General features: G+C 38.9%; 1 protein-coding gene across 1 annotated transcript in view; it reads left to right on the forward strand.

Moving 5' to 3' along the window:
- The window catches only part of GPR158 (G protein-coupled receptor 158), a gene marked incomplete at its 5' end in the record, with an annotated part of 205,263 nt that overhangs the window by 122,071 nt on the left and 63,331 nt on the right, over window positions 1-19,861 (forward strand). The window contains one exon of the mRNA XM_009634558.1: window positions 233-301. Within this exon, the coding sequence (XP_009632853.1) occupies window positions 233-301 (69 nt within the window). The remainder of the gene's footprint in view (window positions 1-232; window positions 302-19,861) is intronic.

A 19,861-nucleotide genomic window follows, 5' to 3' on the forward strand; every position in this document is an offset into this window, starting at 1 on the left:
AAAGAGTGATTTTTAAATTGGATTTTGTAAAACACAACCACTGTAATGGGCCTGTGAATTAGAGAATATGGAAAATGCTAATATGACAGACAGCTTAATACTGTGCTTTAATAAGCGTTGCTGTGGAAGCATTATACTGACAAAAGGGAAGGTGCCTCCTGCAAAGAACCCGGCACCTAAATGGCACACCGAGAAAGTTTTCTAATCTTTTGTATTGTTTTTTGTCTTCTAGAGTATCAGGGCTTCAGGGCTGGTGCTGTTGGAAACCATTCTTTTTGGATCACTTCTTCTGTACTTCCCGGTAAGTCAAACCATAGCTTTTTAAAAAAATTATATCCTTGCTGACATTTTAAAACATTGCATGAATCACCTTGGCGAAAATACAAATGTCAAAACTATTTATGTAATGAATAGTTTAATCTGACTATAAAATGTGCTGTGTTCTGTAAATATTCTTAAGAACACTTCAGTGTTTTACTATATTTGTAATAATTCTATCAGTGTAGTGAACTTCCTAGTGTTTTTTACTGGGCAGTTTTTAGGTGTTCTGGGTTAGGCTGAGTTTTTGCTTTGAAAGATGATACCGCTGTAAACTACGCTATGGGAAAAATACGCAAGGTGTTTAAAAGGAAGGCACTGATTCTACCAAGAGGTCTCTGGAATGTAGTACAAAGCAGAGTAATTATTTTGGTGAATTACTGGCATATATTTTGATGTTTCTGAAGCTACATGACATCTGCAATACCATGTATTTGGGAAAATGAGATGGTGTTATCCCTATCCTCTAAGTGGAAAAAAGAGGAGTTTCACAGTCACATGGGGAATATATCACAATACTCATCGAAATATAGAACCTTTCTCCTTTGAGGTATCCCAGAAAACCTGAGTTTGTTAATTGCCATGTAAACCCAATATAATGACTAGATAAAGCAAGACATCAAAGTGTAAAGTGAATGAAGTTGATAGAAAGCGTGTAGATCAGGAGACAGAAATAAAGATGGAGTTGCGGGTTATTTTGAAATCTCTTTGTATTTGGTTTGTGTAGCAAGGTCTTGGTAGTGGAGGGGCTACAAGGGTCAAACCCCCACAATCTTTATGTTCTCTTTTCCTCAATAGTCAGAATCTTCTGTGCTTTTTACAGACCATCATGTAGTTAGTGAGAGACTAGCTGGAAAACAAAACTTCTTAGCACTTGTGGAACAAGTAGCAAATAAACTGTAGTAGAATGAGGTGTGACGAATGCTATAATAAACACAAATCCCCATGGAATTTTTATACATTATTTTTTGAATCATGTGGGCCTTTCAAGTTCTAAAGAAAAAGTGTGTGCATTTCTAGGATCGTTTTATGTGTTTTTTCATCCTTCACTTTGCAGGTGTCAGGAAGAAAGAAGTTTTGGGTTTTTTCCATAATGTTTTCAGAGCTTCTTTCATATTCCTTTCCAGTGAGCAGAACAGAAAGCTCATGCACTGCTTCCTCAGCTAGAGTAGAAACGCTGCAAAGCCTTTACAGAAATTCATAGCATAAAGCATAACGTGAGGGGCTTCCTTTCCATGATTGTCTCCTTTTTGCTTTCCCAGAGAACCCTGGAGCCATATAGTGGCTTGCCCAGGTAGAGGCTGCATAAGAACCAGTCAGTGTTTGTACAGCCTCAACTCCAAAGTATGCCAGAAGCCTCATCATAGCTCTTGCTGTGTCTGAAGTCTTCTCACCTGTCGCTAATTGTTCCGTTTCTTTCCCAGTTCTTGTCTTGATCCTCTAATTGTATTTCACAAAGGACCAATGTCCTTTTGTGGCTGGCTACAGACTTCAGGTGCTCAGTGTCAGGGATGCTTAGATACTGTCAGTGGAAAAAGACTTCTCTCAGCAGTTGACTTGAAGAAGAACCGTCCTGTTAGGTGCAAGAGATGGCCATCCACAACCTTCAAATGCAGAAGGGGAAGAGAGGAAAGGAAATGGAGCTGGGAGGGAGGGGTTCAATAACCGAAGCATCCTCTCAGCTTTTTGCTGATGTATAAACATTTCCCCCCTTTTTTTCCCCCTGACATTAATGATATTAAATATACAGCAAGTAAAAAATGACAGTTTGGTGTATTCTGAGGAAAAATCTTTTGCTGATAATTCCTGATTAGCCTGTCTCCCAGCTGGGGTGTAGATACTTGACTAGAGCTTGTCCTCTGCACATCTCGTTCTCATAATATATAAAACTGCCCACTGAGAACACATTCTGTTAGAAACTAATATGCAAAGTGTATGACCTGACTTCGCTCTTACAGCAGTTTTGTGCTCCCACACTCATCGCTGGGGCTCTCTTTCTTTCTTACACAGGTAATTACTAACCAGGCTGTTACTCCTACAGGCTGAAACAAAAAAAGAGAGAAATGTTATAGTTTCTATTTTCAGGGTCTTAGGGGAGGGATGTAGAGAGTGTTGTAGTGGGAGGTCATATTAACATTCAGACAAAGAAATTAATCCTGATTTTACCAACTGCCAGAATATGGTTTTGCAAAAAAAAAAAAAAAAAAGATTGGGACTGGTACAGAAATACCAGGATTTCCCAGGATTTCAATATCCCTGTCCATCAATTCACTGCAAGGAAGATTTCATCAATTTCTGATCCAGGACAAGGCAGTGGAACAATAAATGTGTGAAGGCTATAAAGCACAGCCAGAGGGGTCTATTACATAGTCTTTAAGAAAGAAAAGCCTGTGTTTCTGCAAGGTGTGGATTACGGAGCGCGAGTCCTTAGGATGTGAACTCTTGAAGTTTTACTGTACATGGACAGTATCTAAATGTGTTCACCTGCTTCTTTTCTGAAAAAGGAGCACAAAGCAGAGCAGGGTGGTGTGAGAAGGAAAGAAAACCCAAGCTCTAATCAGTCTTGTTTGCACCAGCTGGCATTCACATACGTGTTCATTCATAGCCAGGTGTAGGGCACAGATTATCAGTTATCATATTGGTTCTAAGTCATATACATGCAGAACAGACCTTCTTTTTCCTGGGTCATATCCATTGTTTATTTACTTCTTCCTGTTATTTGGTGGCTTTATTTGTTTCTGAGAATTGGGAATATTCCATAACTCAGTGAGGTGGTTAAATACTTAGTAAAATGCGCAGAGGTAGAGTTGTTTCAACAATTTGATTTGGTCTTCATTTTCTGATAGAGGAGTACATTAGAGCTTTAAGACTAATTAGTATATATCTCACCTCTTATACACCCAAATTAGGCTATGTTTTCCACAGCTAGCATGAAATTCAAGTTAGAATATGGAATGGAGTTCACCAGTTTGAGCCAGACAAGTGATAAGGTGTTCCCCTTTAACATAAGGCTGTTTTCCTTTTTGTATCATCTCTTCTCTTGTGATTTGGAAGGTAAAACCAAAAAGGTTTACTTTCATGCTCAACTAAGTGCAGATTACACAGCTTGCCTTAGTGCATATACAATGTAAAGAGATAAAATGACAGCATTTCTGTTCTAAATAACTCAAATCTCTGTTCATTTAAGGATTAATTACATTCTTATTTAAAAATGAAAATCCCCTTAGATTTTCTCAACACTGCTTTAAGTCTTTTGCCTCTCCACTCCTCTGCACTTTCCTAATTCTCACTTTCTAGATCCATTCACCCAGTCTGTCTTGGATTGTTTTGAGAGCCTTCAGCATACAAATTTCACTGTGTCCAGAAGGGCGTTATTGCATCTCTGACTTCCCTTACCCTCCAATTAAATGGAAACCAAAACCTACTTTGTTACATCGCTTAATTTCTTCCACTAATTGTCACTGTTTTCATGTCTACATGCAGTAATCTATTCATTCTGTAGCATCATTAATTGAAAAATCGTATCACCAGCCAGCTGCTTGTGGTGAGAAAAACAGCTGTTACAATGCCCTTCTAACCAAACGGGAAGTGCAAATGATGGTCTCCACCAAAATTTATTATTCAGATTTTGCTATATTGATAACAACACACTGATCTTTCTTGAATTATAAGCAGGCAAATGAGCTTTGTCTATTGCAAATGCGTAGATTTTACCCAGCAGTTGCTGGGCCGCTCTCATTTCTTACATTATTTCTAGTTTTCACAGTAGCATCTCTGATTTCCCTTTACTTGGTCTTTCCAGTTATCGATGGACCTCCTCTAAATGAACGCTGTTCTTTCTAATTGATTTTGCTTATATTTCTTTGTTCATAGATTTTAAGGAGAGGGCCAAAACCTGTCTTATGGAGGAGTCTCTTAACTTCTTGGCATCTGAAAGGAGGTTTCTCATTATTTTCCTTTTCCAGAAATACAGACTGTGGTGTAGCTTTTAGACCTTTCCGAACTCACTATCTTGCTAATGCTTGGAATACATCTTGCATTAACACAGGTTTGAAAACTCTTTGCATGTTGCAAAGACCTTCAAATAAAGTGAGCACAAACACAATATTGTAATAGAGTAGCCTGTTAATTGCATTAGGGGTCAGATTTCAGCTGATTTTAGACGTTTGTAATGGACACAAGCTGAAAAATAGGAAATTCTGTGTACAAACTGGGAAACATTTTGTTACCATGAAGGTGGTCATAAATTCTAAGAAATTATAAAAGTGGAATTCAGTGAGGAGATTGTTCTGTGTGTTTGTGTGTGTCTGTGTGCTGCGTTCACAGGGTACCTCAGGCTGGAAGGGACCTCAGGAGGCCTCCAGTCCAACCTCCTGCACAAAGGAGGGTCAGCTATAAGACTAGGTTACTAAAGGCTGTATCCAGATAGCTCTTAAAAAGCTGCAAGAATAGAGACTACCCACTGGGCAGTGTGCAGGCACATAATAAAGTCGCGTGGTTGTAGTTTTTGAATCTTGTGATGAAATAGGTGATGTTGGAACACATAGTGGGGTTTATAAATGACAAGCTTTAGATAGGTCAGTGAAGGTACAGATACTGATGTTACTATTCTTTCACGCTCATACTTGCGACACCACTTGTGATACCAAGACAAAACCGTATCTCCTCCTTCCACGGATCCAAAAGTGCAGTACAGAATTGTAGGAGGGCAGTGTTGGTTGTTTTTTTTTCCTACTCTGAAAGCTTTTTTGAGAACTGAATTTGAAGGACACGTTTGTCAGAATCTAGGTTCACTGAGTAGCCAAACATATGTGTGTGTGCAGGGCTTGAGAGCTGGAGAGAAAAGGACAGCAGTCGGTGACCTGAACCAACTGCCACATTGGGTTTTCATTGACCTTTTTATTTTAAACAACTGTCTTGCACGGCTGGCTTGTAGGGACTTTGTGATACAGTCTTGTCAGCCCTTCTTTCAGTGAAATTAATCTTGTGGTGAGGGGAGCAGGGCAAGATCTTGTGGTCTGTCTTCTTTACTCATAATTCCACTGAAGTAACTCACATGAATACGCTTGCTTGCATATATAAGAATTTGTAGATAAAGACCCTACATAAACATCTTCTTTTCAAAGTAGTATTATAAAACCAGACTACAATCCTGAAAAACAATGCGCAATATTTAGCCAGGGCTTTTAAATTTTTTTTTATACAGTGTGAGCAGTAATGTGCACAAGTTAAAAATCTGCTAGTAAAAGTAAAAGTTGTGGGGAGCTCTTTTCTGATCATAGAAAGCATTGAAACACAAAAATTATCAAAGGGTGAAATGTGGGTAAATTCATATGGAGGAAAATAGTGCTGGAAAATATTCATGGTACGCTCTTTACTGATGCCTGGAATCATGCTATAATAATCCATCCTCTTCGCTCTGCTTTCTAAGGCTAAACCATTAGGGGCTTGGCTAGCACTTGGGCGGGAGACCACAGCAGTGCCATAGGCAAGTCAAGGAATTACTGAAGAACACCTTGTAGAAAAAAAATCTAATTAGTGAAAGTCTTCACTCGCCCCTCCTGTTTTTGCTGAATTAGAGTAATAAAGCAGGAACAAAGTCCTGCTGATGATTACGTACTTTATTTTGTATAGCTCTTGCTGGATCTCAGTGGAATATAAGCTAGAAAGGATAGGAATGTTTTTCTTGGCCAAACATGTTTTGATGATCACATTAACCACTGGGCAAGTGAACTGAGTTGATATGCACAGTGTTTTAGAATATGTTTGAATTTTCCTGTAGTAACTTAAGTTTATGAAAAAATCAGTGCGTGAAACAAGACTCTCTCAGGCATTAGTTCAAAATATAAATGTGCTAGGACTTTTACAGGAAAGATAATGAAAAATGATATACCACATTTTTATTAAACTGTAAAACTAAAGGCAAGAGTTTTTGATAGTATAGATGAGCCAGGATTGAACTGTGACAGAAAGGAAAATACTAAAAGTTGTAGTCAACATTTGACATGTTCTCAGTAGGGCATAGTCCTGACGTCAGTGATTTACTTGTGCTAATTAGTTTAGCACTTGAGAGATTGCATGTTGGTGGGAGATAAATTTCAGCCATTCTTTTTCACTTACCCAGGCATCATTCAGTGCAAGCTAGGGGTATGGTCATATTTCCACTAAAATTCTTTTCTCATCGTTTATTCATGCTTTCATACCTGAGACCCAAGGAGCAGCAACTGTAGTCAAGTGAACAGCCCCGTAGCTTGTCATTAAATCTTGCTGAACTTTCTAGACTCAGCTGTTGGCTGCTTCCTTAGCTCAGGGTCGTTGTGATATGCATCAACAAGAATCTGAAGCAAAATGAAAGCAGAAGCAGTTCATGCCTAAGGAAGACTTGATTTAGATAATCTGATCCTACCAAGCTCTTTCTGATATGAAATTGAGTGCAACTGTAAACCCATGCTGCCAGAGTGAAACGGGCAGTATGATAACTCACCGTGCCCTGGAATATGAGGTTGAGATATTAAAGGTAAGGCACAGACTGTATTATATGTACAACTGAGTGATAAAACGTGATCTGATCTCTTACCTATCAACTTCCATGTCACTTGACAGAGCGCTCTGCATCAACACAGAGGAAAAGGGAAAGACAGAATCTCCATCACAAAGCCTGTTCACTGTGAATAATACAGGAGCTGAAATATACTTTTTTTCTCACGTGGTTTTTCTTCTCAGTCCCTCTTCTTTTATGTATGAATGCATTAGGTATTTCCTAACCATCTACTTAGAGTTTAAGTGTCACACCATGGAGGATGATTAACAGTTAATGATTAGGAGGGGTGAGAAATTCAATGCATTACAATGGAGAAAGAAAAAAAATTGATGGTTTTGGAAGAAATCATTAAGAAAAGAGATTTCATCCATCAGAGATGAGACTGCCCTTATTCAGTCATTCTGCATGCTGAGAACCAAGAACATACAGGCACTGATATCTTTATGGCTTTGGATACCAGCTGCTAGATGTTGTTAAGCAGTTTTCAGTTTACAGGCAAAATGATATGATAACCAGTGAAATCTTTGCACTGGAAAAGTCTTATAGAATTATAATAGTGGCAGTGGAAAGTTTTCCTTACTGTGTAGCACTTCTAAACTTCGCATTTCTAAACTCCAGGATAAGAGATTAGTGGGATTTAAATCAGTGCTTTTACCCCCAAACCACTTACCACCTGATGTAAATAAGAAGTTAGCTTTTTCTGGTGGAGAGGAACTGGGAAAAATAATGTAAATACTTATGAGAGCAGAGACAAGTTTACAACATAAAATATAAGATGCAATATAAAATCAGCCAAACACATCAACAAGTACTAGTGTATAAGATACACTCTATTTCCTCTATTAATAGAGGAAATTTCTCTAATAATAGAGTCATCTGGCAGAAATATGCAAAATTTATTTTGCCAAAATTTATTTTATTTTGGGTTAAAAAAAAGAAAAGTTAGGGGCCAGCAGGTAAAAAGTTCACCATGAAACTAGCCAGATGGATTTGTGAAAATTAAAAAGAGTAGCACCTGGGTCTAAATCTACACGACATCAAGTAGGGAGAGATGAGGTTTCTGTTCTTAGAAGTAACAGTAGTACTGGCGATGGAATATGTTCACTAGAGCAAGCAATTGGTCTTCACAGAAAACATTTTTTTCCTATGTGATACAAACCTTCTGATTTATTGCGTACAACTTTGTATATTAGGACCACATAGAAAAAGCAGTAGTATGTTCAGCAAACAGTGTTTTATACAAACTGTTTGGTTTCTAGATCCTCTGCCTTTGTGGCACTATGCAAGGATCTGCAAATATATGCAAGTTTTGCGGAAGCTGTTAAGGAATATCGTGTCCTTCACAGCCAATATACAGCATCCATGTGCTGATCTCTCTGAAATCTGAATCCAAAGTAGATTTCTTCTAGTGGCATGGTACAGTTCAGTAAGTTCTGCGCATTCTTGAAAAAAAAAGGAGCGAAGAGAGAAATATGTCAATTCAATCAAAACTCTCATGAGAAATGGATGGGAGGATTTTAAAGCTAAAAAAAAAATTAAGCAATTCGAAGGTAATATATACGGGCAAAACCCATAGAAAATAAGAGGAAAAAAATGAGACTTTCTTTTATCACACAAAAAGTTGCAAGTGGAAGAAAATAACATTTTTATACAGTTCTCTTACAGTGTATCGTTTATCAAACTTATACTAAATTTAGATCATCAATAATTTTCATTAGTCTTTGATATTAATCTTTTAGATAAACCAGGGTGCTAAATCCTTACTGTGCATTGTTTAGTTAGTAAAAGCAATGTAAAGAGAAAAAGGAAAGGATGGTAGTGAGAAAAAGGAATAGAGAACTTTGCCCCTGATAATTAAAACACAGTAGAAAGTCTAACATAGCAACAGGAAAATTAATCCAAAATTGAGCAACCAAGCAGTATAGAAATGAAAACAAGACAGAAATGACATCTTGTACCTTGATGTAGTGCTGACTTTTCTCTCATTGGCATGATTACATGTTATAGAAGATATCTGTAAACCCACCGATTGTACATTCAGTGCTTGTTCTTTGCTTGCATACAGTTATTTCTCAATACTCCTTGCAAGCTTTCTTCTCCTTTCCTAAACCACCACTTACATAATTGTAGAAGATAAATCTTTTATTCTTTCCTTGTGCTTCCTCTGTATTGACGTGTGGTTTCTCATCTCATATTCAAATTATGAACTCTTTGGTATAGGGATGTTTGGCATAGCTGTGCTGTGCACAGCAGGGTCCTGATCAATGAGTAAGAATCACATTAAAAATAGCTGCTAATAATAATAACAATGAAAGCATTTAAAAATATTTTATTAAAGGTGTGAGCAAGGACACATTTGATGGTGAATATTTCATCTTCTCAAAGGCAACTGTTTTTATACTGCTAGAGATGTTAGGGATTCTATGAGAATAATATGAGAATATTTGATTTAGGCTTGAAAAGATTAAGCCATAAAAATACTAACAGGTAAAGGCCTGATTCGAGTCCTATACAGTATTTCAGAGCTACTGTACTAATTTCTGTGGAGCTGCACCCAACTTGCATGACAAGGCGTTAGATGATAAACAAAGCAGTGGGGAATAGTAAGAAAAAGATGCATCACTCCCACTAGAAATCCACGGGATTTAAGATAATGGGGACTGTGGGGATGCTTGCAATATCAAGGGGCAAGAGCAGGAAGAAGTCCAAATTTTACTCAAATGAATATATCTGTCTTCTACTGAATAGTCACGGAACCATGAATTTGTAACTCAGATTTGTCCATTTTTAGGGGACTGACCTCAGCTCATAACGCGCAGACTATCCTGGTGAATGCGTTCAAGCATTCCGTGTAAACTAGGGCAGCTCTGCTAGCATGGGTTGAGAACAGGCCAGCTTCAGATCACCCAGCTGCCTCACAGTTGGCATGCTATTACAGATAAGGGTCTTTGAACTCTCTCAAACTAATCAGGGATTTAAAACTGCTTTTCCATGGCCTGAGTGAGGTTACTCAGTCTCCTGGTCTGGCCTTGCCAGCAAGACTGGCTCCTACATGCTAAAAGCTAAAGAGGGCTCAGAAGTGAGTTAGATATCGCAGAGGTTGGCACTGGCATGAGTTAAGTGGTTTGGTTTGTGTGGAGCGGTAGTGCTGGAGGGGGTGCAGATGCACGCTAGATTAAGCAAGGGTTTTGTGACTAACAGCAATGCATAAGTCTTGAAGTTAATGTAATCCTTTAGATGCCCTAGTCCCCTTGGCAAATAAGGACTACCAGTTACTGGTCTTGTCTTCTCCTCTTATATATTGCAGACAATAGAAAGTTCTTGCTTTGTATGTCCAGTGTGAGGTTGACTCAAGGGTAGTGAGAAAGGCAGTAAGCTGAAAAGCAGTCATTTGGAATACCTGGGAACTATCAGTGTCAGGGTCATTGATTTTAAAAGTAATCTGAAGGGCTGAATCCACTGGAAAATGCAAAACATAGTCATAGGGTACATACACATTAATTCTGACATGTTCTGAATGTGTTGGACTGGTGCACATGGGCAGATCCATCGCAAAGGCTTGGGTGTGCTGAAACCTTGGTGCTTTGTGATGGATTCAAGTTGTGTTATAAATTTCTCACTGGAAAGCGAGCCGTCTGCTGCCGCCGTGGCTGGGCTCCATTCAGGCATTGCCGCTGCCGGCATTTGCTGTCTGAGAGCATATTACAAAGAGGTTTGGTTCTACTTTGTGGTATGTGTACAAAGTTTGGTGAAGAAACACTTTTGGATAAAGGGAAATCTTAATAGTTCTTCGTTTAACTTTATTTCTATTAATTCCGTATTGATACTGCTTTTCTTGTATGATCAAAATGGTTTTGGTAATTTTCACTGAAAGAAATGTTGCATCCTTTTACATGTATATCCAACAGGTGTATTTTGTATAGTATAGTTTCATGGGTTAACCCGGCAGGCAGCTAAGCACCACACAGCAGCTTGCTCTCTTCTCCACACTGGGATGGGGGAGAGAATCGGAAAAGTGAGGAAACTCTTGGGTTGAGATAAAGACAGTTTAATAGCTAAAGCAAAATGCCATCACTTTGAACGTCCCCTCCTTCCTTCTTCTTCCCCCAGTGTTATGTGCTGAGCATGATGTCCTATGGTGTGGAATATCCCTGTGGCCAATTGGGGTCAGCTGTCCTGGCTGTGCCCCCTCCCAGCTTCTTGTGCCCCAGGCAGAGCAGGGGAAGCTGAGAAGTCCTTGCCTGATGTAAGCCCTGCTCAGCAGCAACTAAAACATCAGTGTGTTATCAGTATTCTTGTCATCCTAAATCCAAACCACAGCACTATGCCAGCTACTAGGAAGAAAATTAACTCTGTCCCAGCTGAAACCAGGCCACGTATGCTGGTACTTATGCAGACTATAATGACATTCAGGAAGAAAATTAAAGGAAGTTTTGTTGGCATAAGGAGGTTCTTTCCACTTTTCCTTCAAGTGTTGTATCTTGTTCAGAGTTTTATCTTCCTATTAATTTTGGTATTTTCTATAGGAAATAGTTAAAATAACCACTGTTTTTAAACCTTGAAGCTATGATTTAGTCTTCAGATCTCTTCTTCCATGTCAATTCAAGTGTGCAAGTTGTCACATTAGTCAGAGTCCAAAATAATTTTATGTATTCCAGTAGTATGTTGTTAAATGTACTAATCTTACTTAATTTGTTAACTAGCCTAATCCGCTCAAATACAGCATGTATTGGGGTACAGAGCAAGTGTTCTCAATGTTCAGCTCACTCTCTTAAACTCCTAATCTCAAATCATCAGCATGCTGAACCATTGAAATGTTTTTTGAAACTCTGGCAGAGCTTCCTGGCCCATGGAGTCAACTCATCCTTTTTTCTGTCTTTATTGATGGCATTGGCTTGAAATCTGTAAAGAACTAATCTATAGAAGTCTGTGGGCTGGGTTATTTAGTCAGCTGTTTATATCCATATTTATTAAACTTGTGTCTACTTTCCAAGCCTCAAGGCATATTTACATCTTTGAAATCATAATCCAAATAAGTTACTGCCATAGTAGCAGGCACTTTATGTTCAAGTAATCACCAGTAATTGCTACAAGAAGAGGAGGCAAAACGCTGTCATAATGAGTCTTTTAAAACCCTAAGGAACATCTATATTAACCATTAATTCAACATAAGGGTCTGTTAGACAATCATATGCTCCAGGAATTTTGGAAGATAGCTGAATCAGAACATAGCCTAAATACCTACAATGTAAGTCTTAAGCAGGATTAATAGATTTAGTAACATGAAGTCATTTGCCAATTATATTGGTAAGAGTAAGGTATCTGCCAATTTCAGATGTCACCAAGAATATTAAAAAAAATCTAAATTTAATTTTTAGCTGCGCTTTATGTAACTTTTCTGGAACCAAAAGGCATGCCACACTGCTAGGTTTACAGGCAAAGAAGCTTGAACTGTTTTGACCCTGAGCTGAGATGACTTTCTGTGGGCTATAGTTACTGCTGTTGGTTATGGGAGTAACAAATAATAAGGAGCACTTCTTTTCTCAGGCAGGATATCTTCTCTGTTTAGGGTAAGTTCCTTCAGTACTTACTACATTTGGAAAAGAAACCTCTAGTATATTAGGCTTTCCTCCAGTGTCTATAAACTGGGCTAACCTGATGACATCAAAAGCCTTGCGTATCAAATGATGTAGCTGTGAAAGGCACTGATTTCTGTTTTGATTCTCCAGTGTGTATAGCAGACATCAGAGGTGATCAAGAATTTGTAGGCATGAAATTAATTTCCTAACAGATTACATCATAATTAGCATGTGCTATTGTTTATATTAATGACAAGGCCCCAGATATGGATCAGATTAAACAAATGGCAGTGTTAGGTTAATGATTGGACTTGATGATCTTAAAGATCTTTTCCAACCTGAAAGATTCTATGATTCTAGACAAGCAAGGTGACAGAGAATGAATTACTGACAAGACACTAAGGTTGGGAAAAGTCATTCTCTGTTATTTTCAACAAACGCAAAAAAATGTTTGGAACCCTGATCTAACTTCAAGTAATATCTAGCCTTACCTGATTAAGAAATAGGTTAGAGGACAGGAAAAAAAGAAAGTTGAAACTACTCAGAGTGAAGGACAGAAGAAGAAATAGAGAACAGAGAAATCCCTGTTGCTAAACACTATCTGAGTACTCTGTTAGTCCAGAGAGCATGGCAGATATTCTTGAGATTTTGTAGTTACCTAACCAAGTTCAAAGAAATGGTGTTTTTTCTCTCCGTGCGTGTCTTTCATAAAGTAGATGAAATTTTGTAGCATGATACAGTGAATCTGCTAGGTTCATTTCCTTAGACTGTCTAAAGTAATGCGTTTTTCTCAGACATGTCACAAGCAATCCTGTCAAACTTTGCCTGAATGGGTTTGTTTTAAGTCATAAATAGTTGTGATATATATAGTAAGTGTTCAAGAACCTTGAAGAAAAAGGTCATGGCCTCTGAGTAGTCTCAGCTCCTCATCTAAATATGGGTCTTGAGGTGGGTTTTTTGGCCAGTCTCAGACATGGGGTCTCACAGCTTGGGTGTTTTATCTCATTGCTATCTGTCTTTCTTTCTGTCTTACCAACCTGACTTCTCTTTTTTCAAAAATGCTGTGTTTCTCCCTGCCCCCCTGCAGTATTTTGGTTTCTGTTTACCATTTCATTCTTAGTTCTGGTGACAACTGTTCATTTCGCTCATAAATATTTTGTCCTTCTGCTTTTATGCTGTTTTTATTGTACAGTTGTTTATCCGACACCCCAAGCAGCTTGGTAGGGAGGATGGAGAAGGAAGCTTATATCAATAAATAATTGTTAAATGCAGAGGACTGCCTAGCCACAAAATGCAGTAAAATATGTCTCTCCTGGTAGAGGGTGGGACTTTTCTTTGATAAATCGGTAAAATGTTTGGAGGATTCCCCCTGTGCTCAGAAAGGAGTGGAATATTTGAAGAAAGCCTCCTTCTGTTTTGTTGATCTGTTAATGAACGTGTTTTGTGGACCGTGCAAGTGAGGTGTGTCAGGACTGCAAATAAGAGATCTTGCCGTGGAAGACTGGTATTTCTAATGCTTTATCTCTACAGCTGCAGCAGCAGGAGGGAACCAGCAGGTACTGGTTATAGCTATTTCGCTCAGGGTCTCTGAAAGGAGGAGACCAAAGGTGGTTGAATAGTTAGGCCATTAACAGGGAATGTATTTCTTAACATAGCTTCATTTTTTATTCATGGCAAGTCTTTCAAGGAGTCAATTTACCATAGGGTTAGGCATTACAACTCCAGATTGCAGTGCCTAAATTGGGTGCCTTGAAGTCAGGTAAGGTAGTCTTTGCATTAGAGGGCTGTGTACTCACAGTCAGAGACACAGAAACCAGCATGCCTGCTTTGGCTAGCGTAGAGAGTTGGGCGGCCTGAAGTCAGAGAATTTTGTGGTTTATGATCTGTCTCGTTTTTGTGCAGGGGAAAATGCCTTCTTTCACGGAGGGCAGCAGATTTGAACCCTATCTTCAGGTGCACCATGGAAGCCTTACTTTCTTACCAAGTATAGGTGGTAAAAAAACCAACCTATAGATAGTTTCTTTTCTCCAACATCCCCCTTGTTAATGTTTTCCTTCTGGATGTGACACTTGGCTTCAGTTCCTCTCTCTGGCTCAGAAGATACAGACTTGTACCACCTTGAAGAAAGTTTTCGTGCCTTGGCTCTAAGATGCTGTAGCATGAGAAGTGTCCAGCCTCTTGTGCTGCTGTTGTTCCATTTTCACATTGCTTCATGAAGCAGCAGTAAATGCATATAAGCACACATATTAATCTAACTCTACAGCATGGTAGGAAAGGTGTTTTACATACTGGTTAGGTTACCTGTTGGTTAGAAGGGGGAGACCTGGCTTCTAACACCTGCTCCGATGAATGCTTAAGTTATTTTTAGGTACAAGCAGTGAGTAGCATATGGACCTCAATGCTTATCACTGGAAAAACGTAGCTTGAAGTTGATTGTTTTCCAGGCTAAAGCATTAACTGTCAAGAACTTTCCTCAGAAACCTGCTAGTTGTTGCACGGAGGACAGGTGTGTTGTTTTGTCCAATCCCACTAAATTTTCAAAATAATAAAAAATTGACTCAGATATCTGAGTTTCTTTTTCTTATCCACAATTTATTTCTCTACAGTTATTTTACATGTTTGAAATAAAAGGCAATTTTAATCACAAAAACCCAAACCCTAAGTTACAGAGAAACCATAGTTCAGCAAAACAAACTGCAAGTCCTAATGCTGTTCTGATTGTTTGAGTTCAAATCTTTAGGACCTGAAAAGACTTCATATCATGTGGGAGAGAGGATTAAGTTTTTAATGACAACTGAAAAAGTCGTTAGAGATCAAAGATATGCCCATCAAATACAACCTTACATCTCAAATGTTTTTGTGGTTTATCTGTTTGTTTTTGAAAAAGAGATTGCCCATGTCAGACAATTAAGAATTCATCAATATGTTTACTTGTGCATTTGCCAATGCAATTTTATGGAAAACCAGAATGTATGCAAAGGTTAGGAAATGCGATATTTGGAAGATGAGATGTGCCTGTTATCCCTTAGGGATTTTACCGTTGCTGATTTTTCAGGTGATGAGCAGCAATACAAATCACTGAGGTGTCATGAATCCTTGTTTTCTAGAGGAGGAGAATTTACCACCTGTAGTTTCCCCCAGTCAATGATTTCACATTTTGCAACTCCCCTTTCATCTGACTTCTCTTTTACCTGCACCATTGCACTTTAAACTTCTCACGAACTCCTCAGTGACCTCCACAGACTCTTAAAGGTTTTTCAAGTCCACACTCAATTTCCTGAAGAACCGCTCCAAGATCCATCCCTCCTACTTTCCGCTTCCACAAAGCATGTCCAAGGGGAGATTTCTGTTCTGATTTGTTGTTCTGTTTAGTTGGCTGCCACCTACATGTGTTGAAGCTTTTGAAGACTGCTCTTTCAGCGTTGAGTGTGTTGTTCTTGTACTATTACAGAAATATTCCTCCTGCGGTCTGTAAATAATTCTTCTTCTCAGGCTTCTCTGAGTTCATCCAGCTATGTTGCTCATACATCGCTCAACATTGCTTCTTGACAGCTTGTATTCAACATGGCTCATCTGAGATCGTTGCTTTTCATTTTAAGACTTTTGCATTTTTCTTCTGTTATGGAACTGCCACCTGTCCATTCAGAGCATAGCCCTTAATGGGCTAATGTCTGTGTTACTTTCATTGCCATCTTATTTCTGTGTTTCTGCATTCCATGATGGTTACCTTAAAATTCATGAAATGTACCATAGGCTCATTTCTTTCCTTGGTTGGATTCTCCTAAAGTTTTTTTTCTTTTTTCCTTTGAGATCCCCAGTTTAAAATCATTGTAAATATTAAATTAGGCTAAGTAGTACTGAAGCCTTTTCCAGCTTGTTCTCCTCTGTAGTATTTCAGAGTTGAAGGATGGGCTTTACAGTGTCTTCCAAGTTATTAGCTGCATGTGAACTGTAGAAAAGTCTTTCTCATTTGAGATGGAGAGTGCTGAGAGTGCTGAGAACTGTGAGTAAAACTTAGGATCGGTCATTTGCGGTGCAGCGGGTTTTTTAATTGGTTTTAACTTTGAACGTCACATTTTACCCTTAGGTTCCCTTTATAGTCTGTGGAGAAAAGTAGGCACCTTTGGAAGGCAGCGCTTGTAACCCACCTTAGGTGCCTGTAGAAGGATGATATGAGTTGCCCTCTGCCTATGATGCTCCCCATTGAATACAGAGGGAGCTTAGGCTGCCTCTCCTGGACTTTGGCGTGTCACTTGTCATCCCTAGCTCGGATGTGTAGAAGCTCCACTCCAGATTTCTATTCCCTATAGAATTATAGGGATTATAGTGTAAAATCACCGTAGTTGAATGCGGTGAGGGAGAGTGAATATAGAGAATATGACTTTCTTGCACACCGTGTGAAGGAATATTTTCTGGCTCATGGAGATGCCATGCGAACCCTTTTGCACTCAAAGGCTATTTCAGGGTTGCTTAGGATTGCAGGACACTGAACTTGTTGAAGTTCTGTGTTGCTTTTTGAAAAGAAGAAAACATCAGCACAGATACACTTAAATTGAATTATGCTGCTATTTTGGAATCAATGTGCTGTAGAATTGGTATGAAAAGTAGCTAACTTCTGAAAGAGAATCATGATTTTGCAGGCAAAAAAGAAATCACAAGGAAAGCACCATATCTATTTCTGTGTATAAATGTATAGATATATAAATATTCATGCAAGCAATTGATTTTATATGTACAAACACACACATACGTGCACATCAACTGGAGAAGGTATTAGGAAATGTCTGTGTATGTAGAACTTACACTCAAAATAAAGGTTTGATGTTTTATTTACAACTGTCCCCTCATATGCACACACCCATAAACAGAATCAAATTCTGCAGCACCAGAGTATCAATATACATCTATAGTCTATAGGATCTCGAAGTCTGTGAAAGCATTCATTTTTTCACCATCCAAGTATCTACTCTGTACTGATTTTGTTTATTTAAGAATATTTTTCCTCCTCTGAAGCTCCATGACAGGTGGAGAAGTAGAGCTCACGTCTCCTGATATCTATTTGTTCACCTTGATGCAAGAACTTGGAAGGCTGGTGAGTCAGGCTTCTCCAGTTAAGGGTTAAGTGTGCTGGTTAAACTCCATGAGAGGTAGGAAATTGTATCTCTAAAAGACTAAAAGTGAAATGTTATTGATGAAGTGATCTGGCAGTATCTTGTATGTGCATGGCAACGAATCTAAGGGCCCAGCTACTTCTGAATTCAAATTCAGAAGCCAAGAGCTGGGAGCTCCTACCTGAAAGAGATGCTTTCCTAAAGAGTCTTCAACTCCCAGCACTTCTTATGTAGCAAGAGCAGTGGTCAGAAATGTGCTGGATCCTTTACAGACCTAGACAAATGGCAGCTCTCGTGACAATGGATGTGCAGTAGCAGAATTTATTTCTAGTATGTCTTCAGTGGCCGACCAACAATGAAAATAGGATGAAAGGAATTGTGCTGTAGTATTCATTTGCCTGCACCTGGAGCCTAAATGCAGTGAGGAGATAAGAAGCTTTTTTCCTTGAAAATGCTCTGTCTATAGTCCTTCCAGTAACCTCAGCTGTTCTCTAATTATAGAGGTGACTGAGTTTTTCCTTTTCTGTCCATGCAGAATGGCAGAAACACATCACAGAGTATAAGTTCTGTGAAAAAAAAAGTTGCTAATGGAAACCTGGAAGCAAAGAGTTATCTTAGAAACATACAAGACAAAAGGTCTCCTCCTTCGCTGAGATCAGTCCCCTGCTCTTCCAGGCAGCCATGGCAGTAATCCCACTCCTACATTTATCTCATTCACTGTTCCTTCATTAGGCCATTATTGAACTACTACTTTGCAGCATCCCCAAGCCACCTGTAGGTAAGTAGTGACTTACCCATGGATGGGTCTGTGTTTCCAGAGAAGAGGACCCGCAGCGCCCACACCTGCGCAGAGGAGGGCTGGCTCTGCAGGCTGCTCTGCTCCAGTGCTGCCGACAGGAGTGGAGCTGACTTACGCTCTTCTTTGAAAATCACCTAGAGATCATGTGTGACTGAGAGAAAATCTCTGAAGAGCCTGGTTGCTCTGAATCTAGAAATTTCTTTTTCTAAATTTCTTTCCATTTCTCAGTCATAATAATTTATCAATACCTGATCAACACTGGATACATATTTTTCTTGTCTGGATTTATATTAAAAATAATTTTCTTTTGACTAGAACCAAAGCGTATGAGCACTCTGGTCCTCTTAGCCAAGGAAAGTGTTCACAGTCTTTTGGAAGGGAGCAATTTTCATATCCATGTGATGTGAGAGCTATGAGAATGTCAGTAGGAAGAGAAACAGTGTTTCTTTCCTATTTCTATAGTTTCCGTTATGGAGTGAATTTTGAGTTTGCAACTGTGGCTGGTTTCTTCTGGACTTTGTTACTTACTCATAATTAATTAATTCTATTAATGACAGAATTTGTTTAGTGTGGTTAATATAGATTTAAGACCAGTGGGATCATAGATCATGTCATCAGAGTACGTCACTCATTTTCACAATTCACCCATTTACCTCTCTGCTGAAGCCAATAGCTTCACTTTACCTAAAGCAGATTTCCCAGATGGGCATCCCTGCTTGATCTGGGAACATTATGAGGTGGAATGTTCCCACCACTTCCTCTGGAGGTTTGTCACACCATGGCCTTTGGCTTGTCCCCACTGCTGTTGTTGCTACAGGTACATAAGCTGAAAATGAAAAATCAATAGTTCCAGCAGTGATGTCTGCAGTAAACTAATCAGCACTGGCTGGATCGAGGTGTCTGGGTGGTATTTCGTTGAGAGAGGTTTTTTTTAAATTTCCGGTTGTCAAAATGAATACCAACAAAAACTTTCCTGCGGAGGGTAACAGCCAGGTCTGTGCCCTACTCTTTGCTGCGTTTTAAGGAGATGTTTCAAATACCTGCTCTGTCCCTATTGTCTTTTCCAAGTAACCATCTTAAAAGTTGGTGTCAATAAAATTCCTGCCTTGGCTTGTGAACCTGCCTAGCGTGTGGTTCAGAGAGAGCATGCAGCCACAAAGGACGTATTCCTGAAGAACCTAAACCACCGCGTATTTTTTTCTCAAAAACTTGGTGTTAAATACTTCACTGGCTTTGTTAGATTAAGACCAAGAGATAAGGTATTTTTGGAATTCTAAATAGCTGCATGTTTTCTTTTTCCCAGGTAGAATTCACTACTTGAAAACACATAAAACACTTCTTTGCACAATATATTTGTAGGGATTTCAGCCATATTGTAATGAAATGCAAAAGTCTATGTGTTTTATGACCTGTGTCTTGCATTAAGTATACTTGGCAAGTTGCTCTGAATAATTTAGTCTATTATGTCTTGATATAGCTGCAGCTCTTGCAAGATTTATTTTAATATAGACTA

The sequence above is a fragment of the Egretta garzetta genome, unplaced genomic scaffold (assembly GCF_000687185.1).
Source record: "Egretta garzetta isolate BGI_Z169 unplaced genomic scaffold, ASM68718v1 scaffold142, whole genome shotgun sequence".
Lineage (NCBI taxonomy): Eukaryota > Metazoa > Chordata > Aves > Pelecaniformes > Ardeidae > Egretta > Egretta garzetta.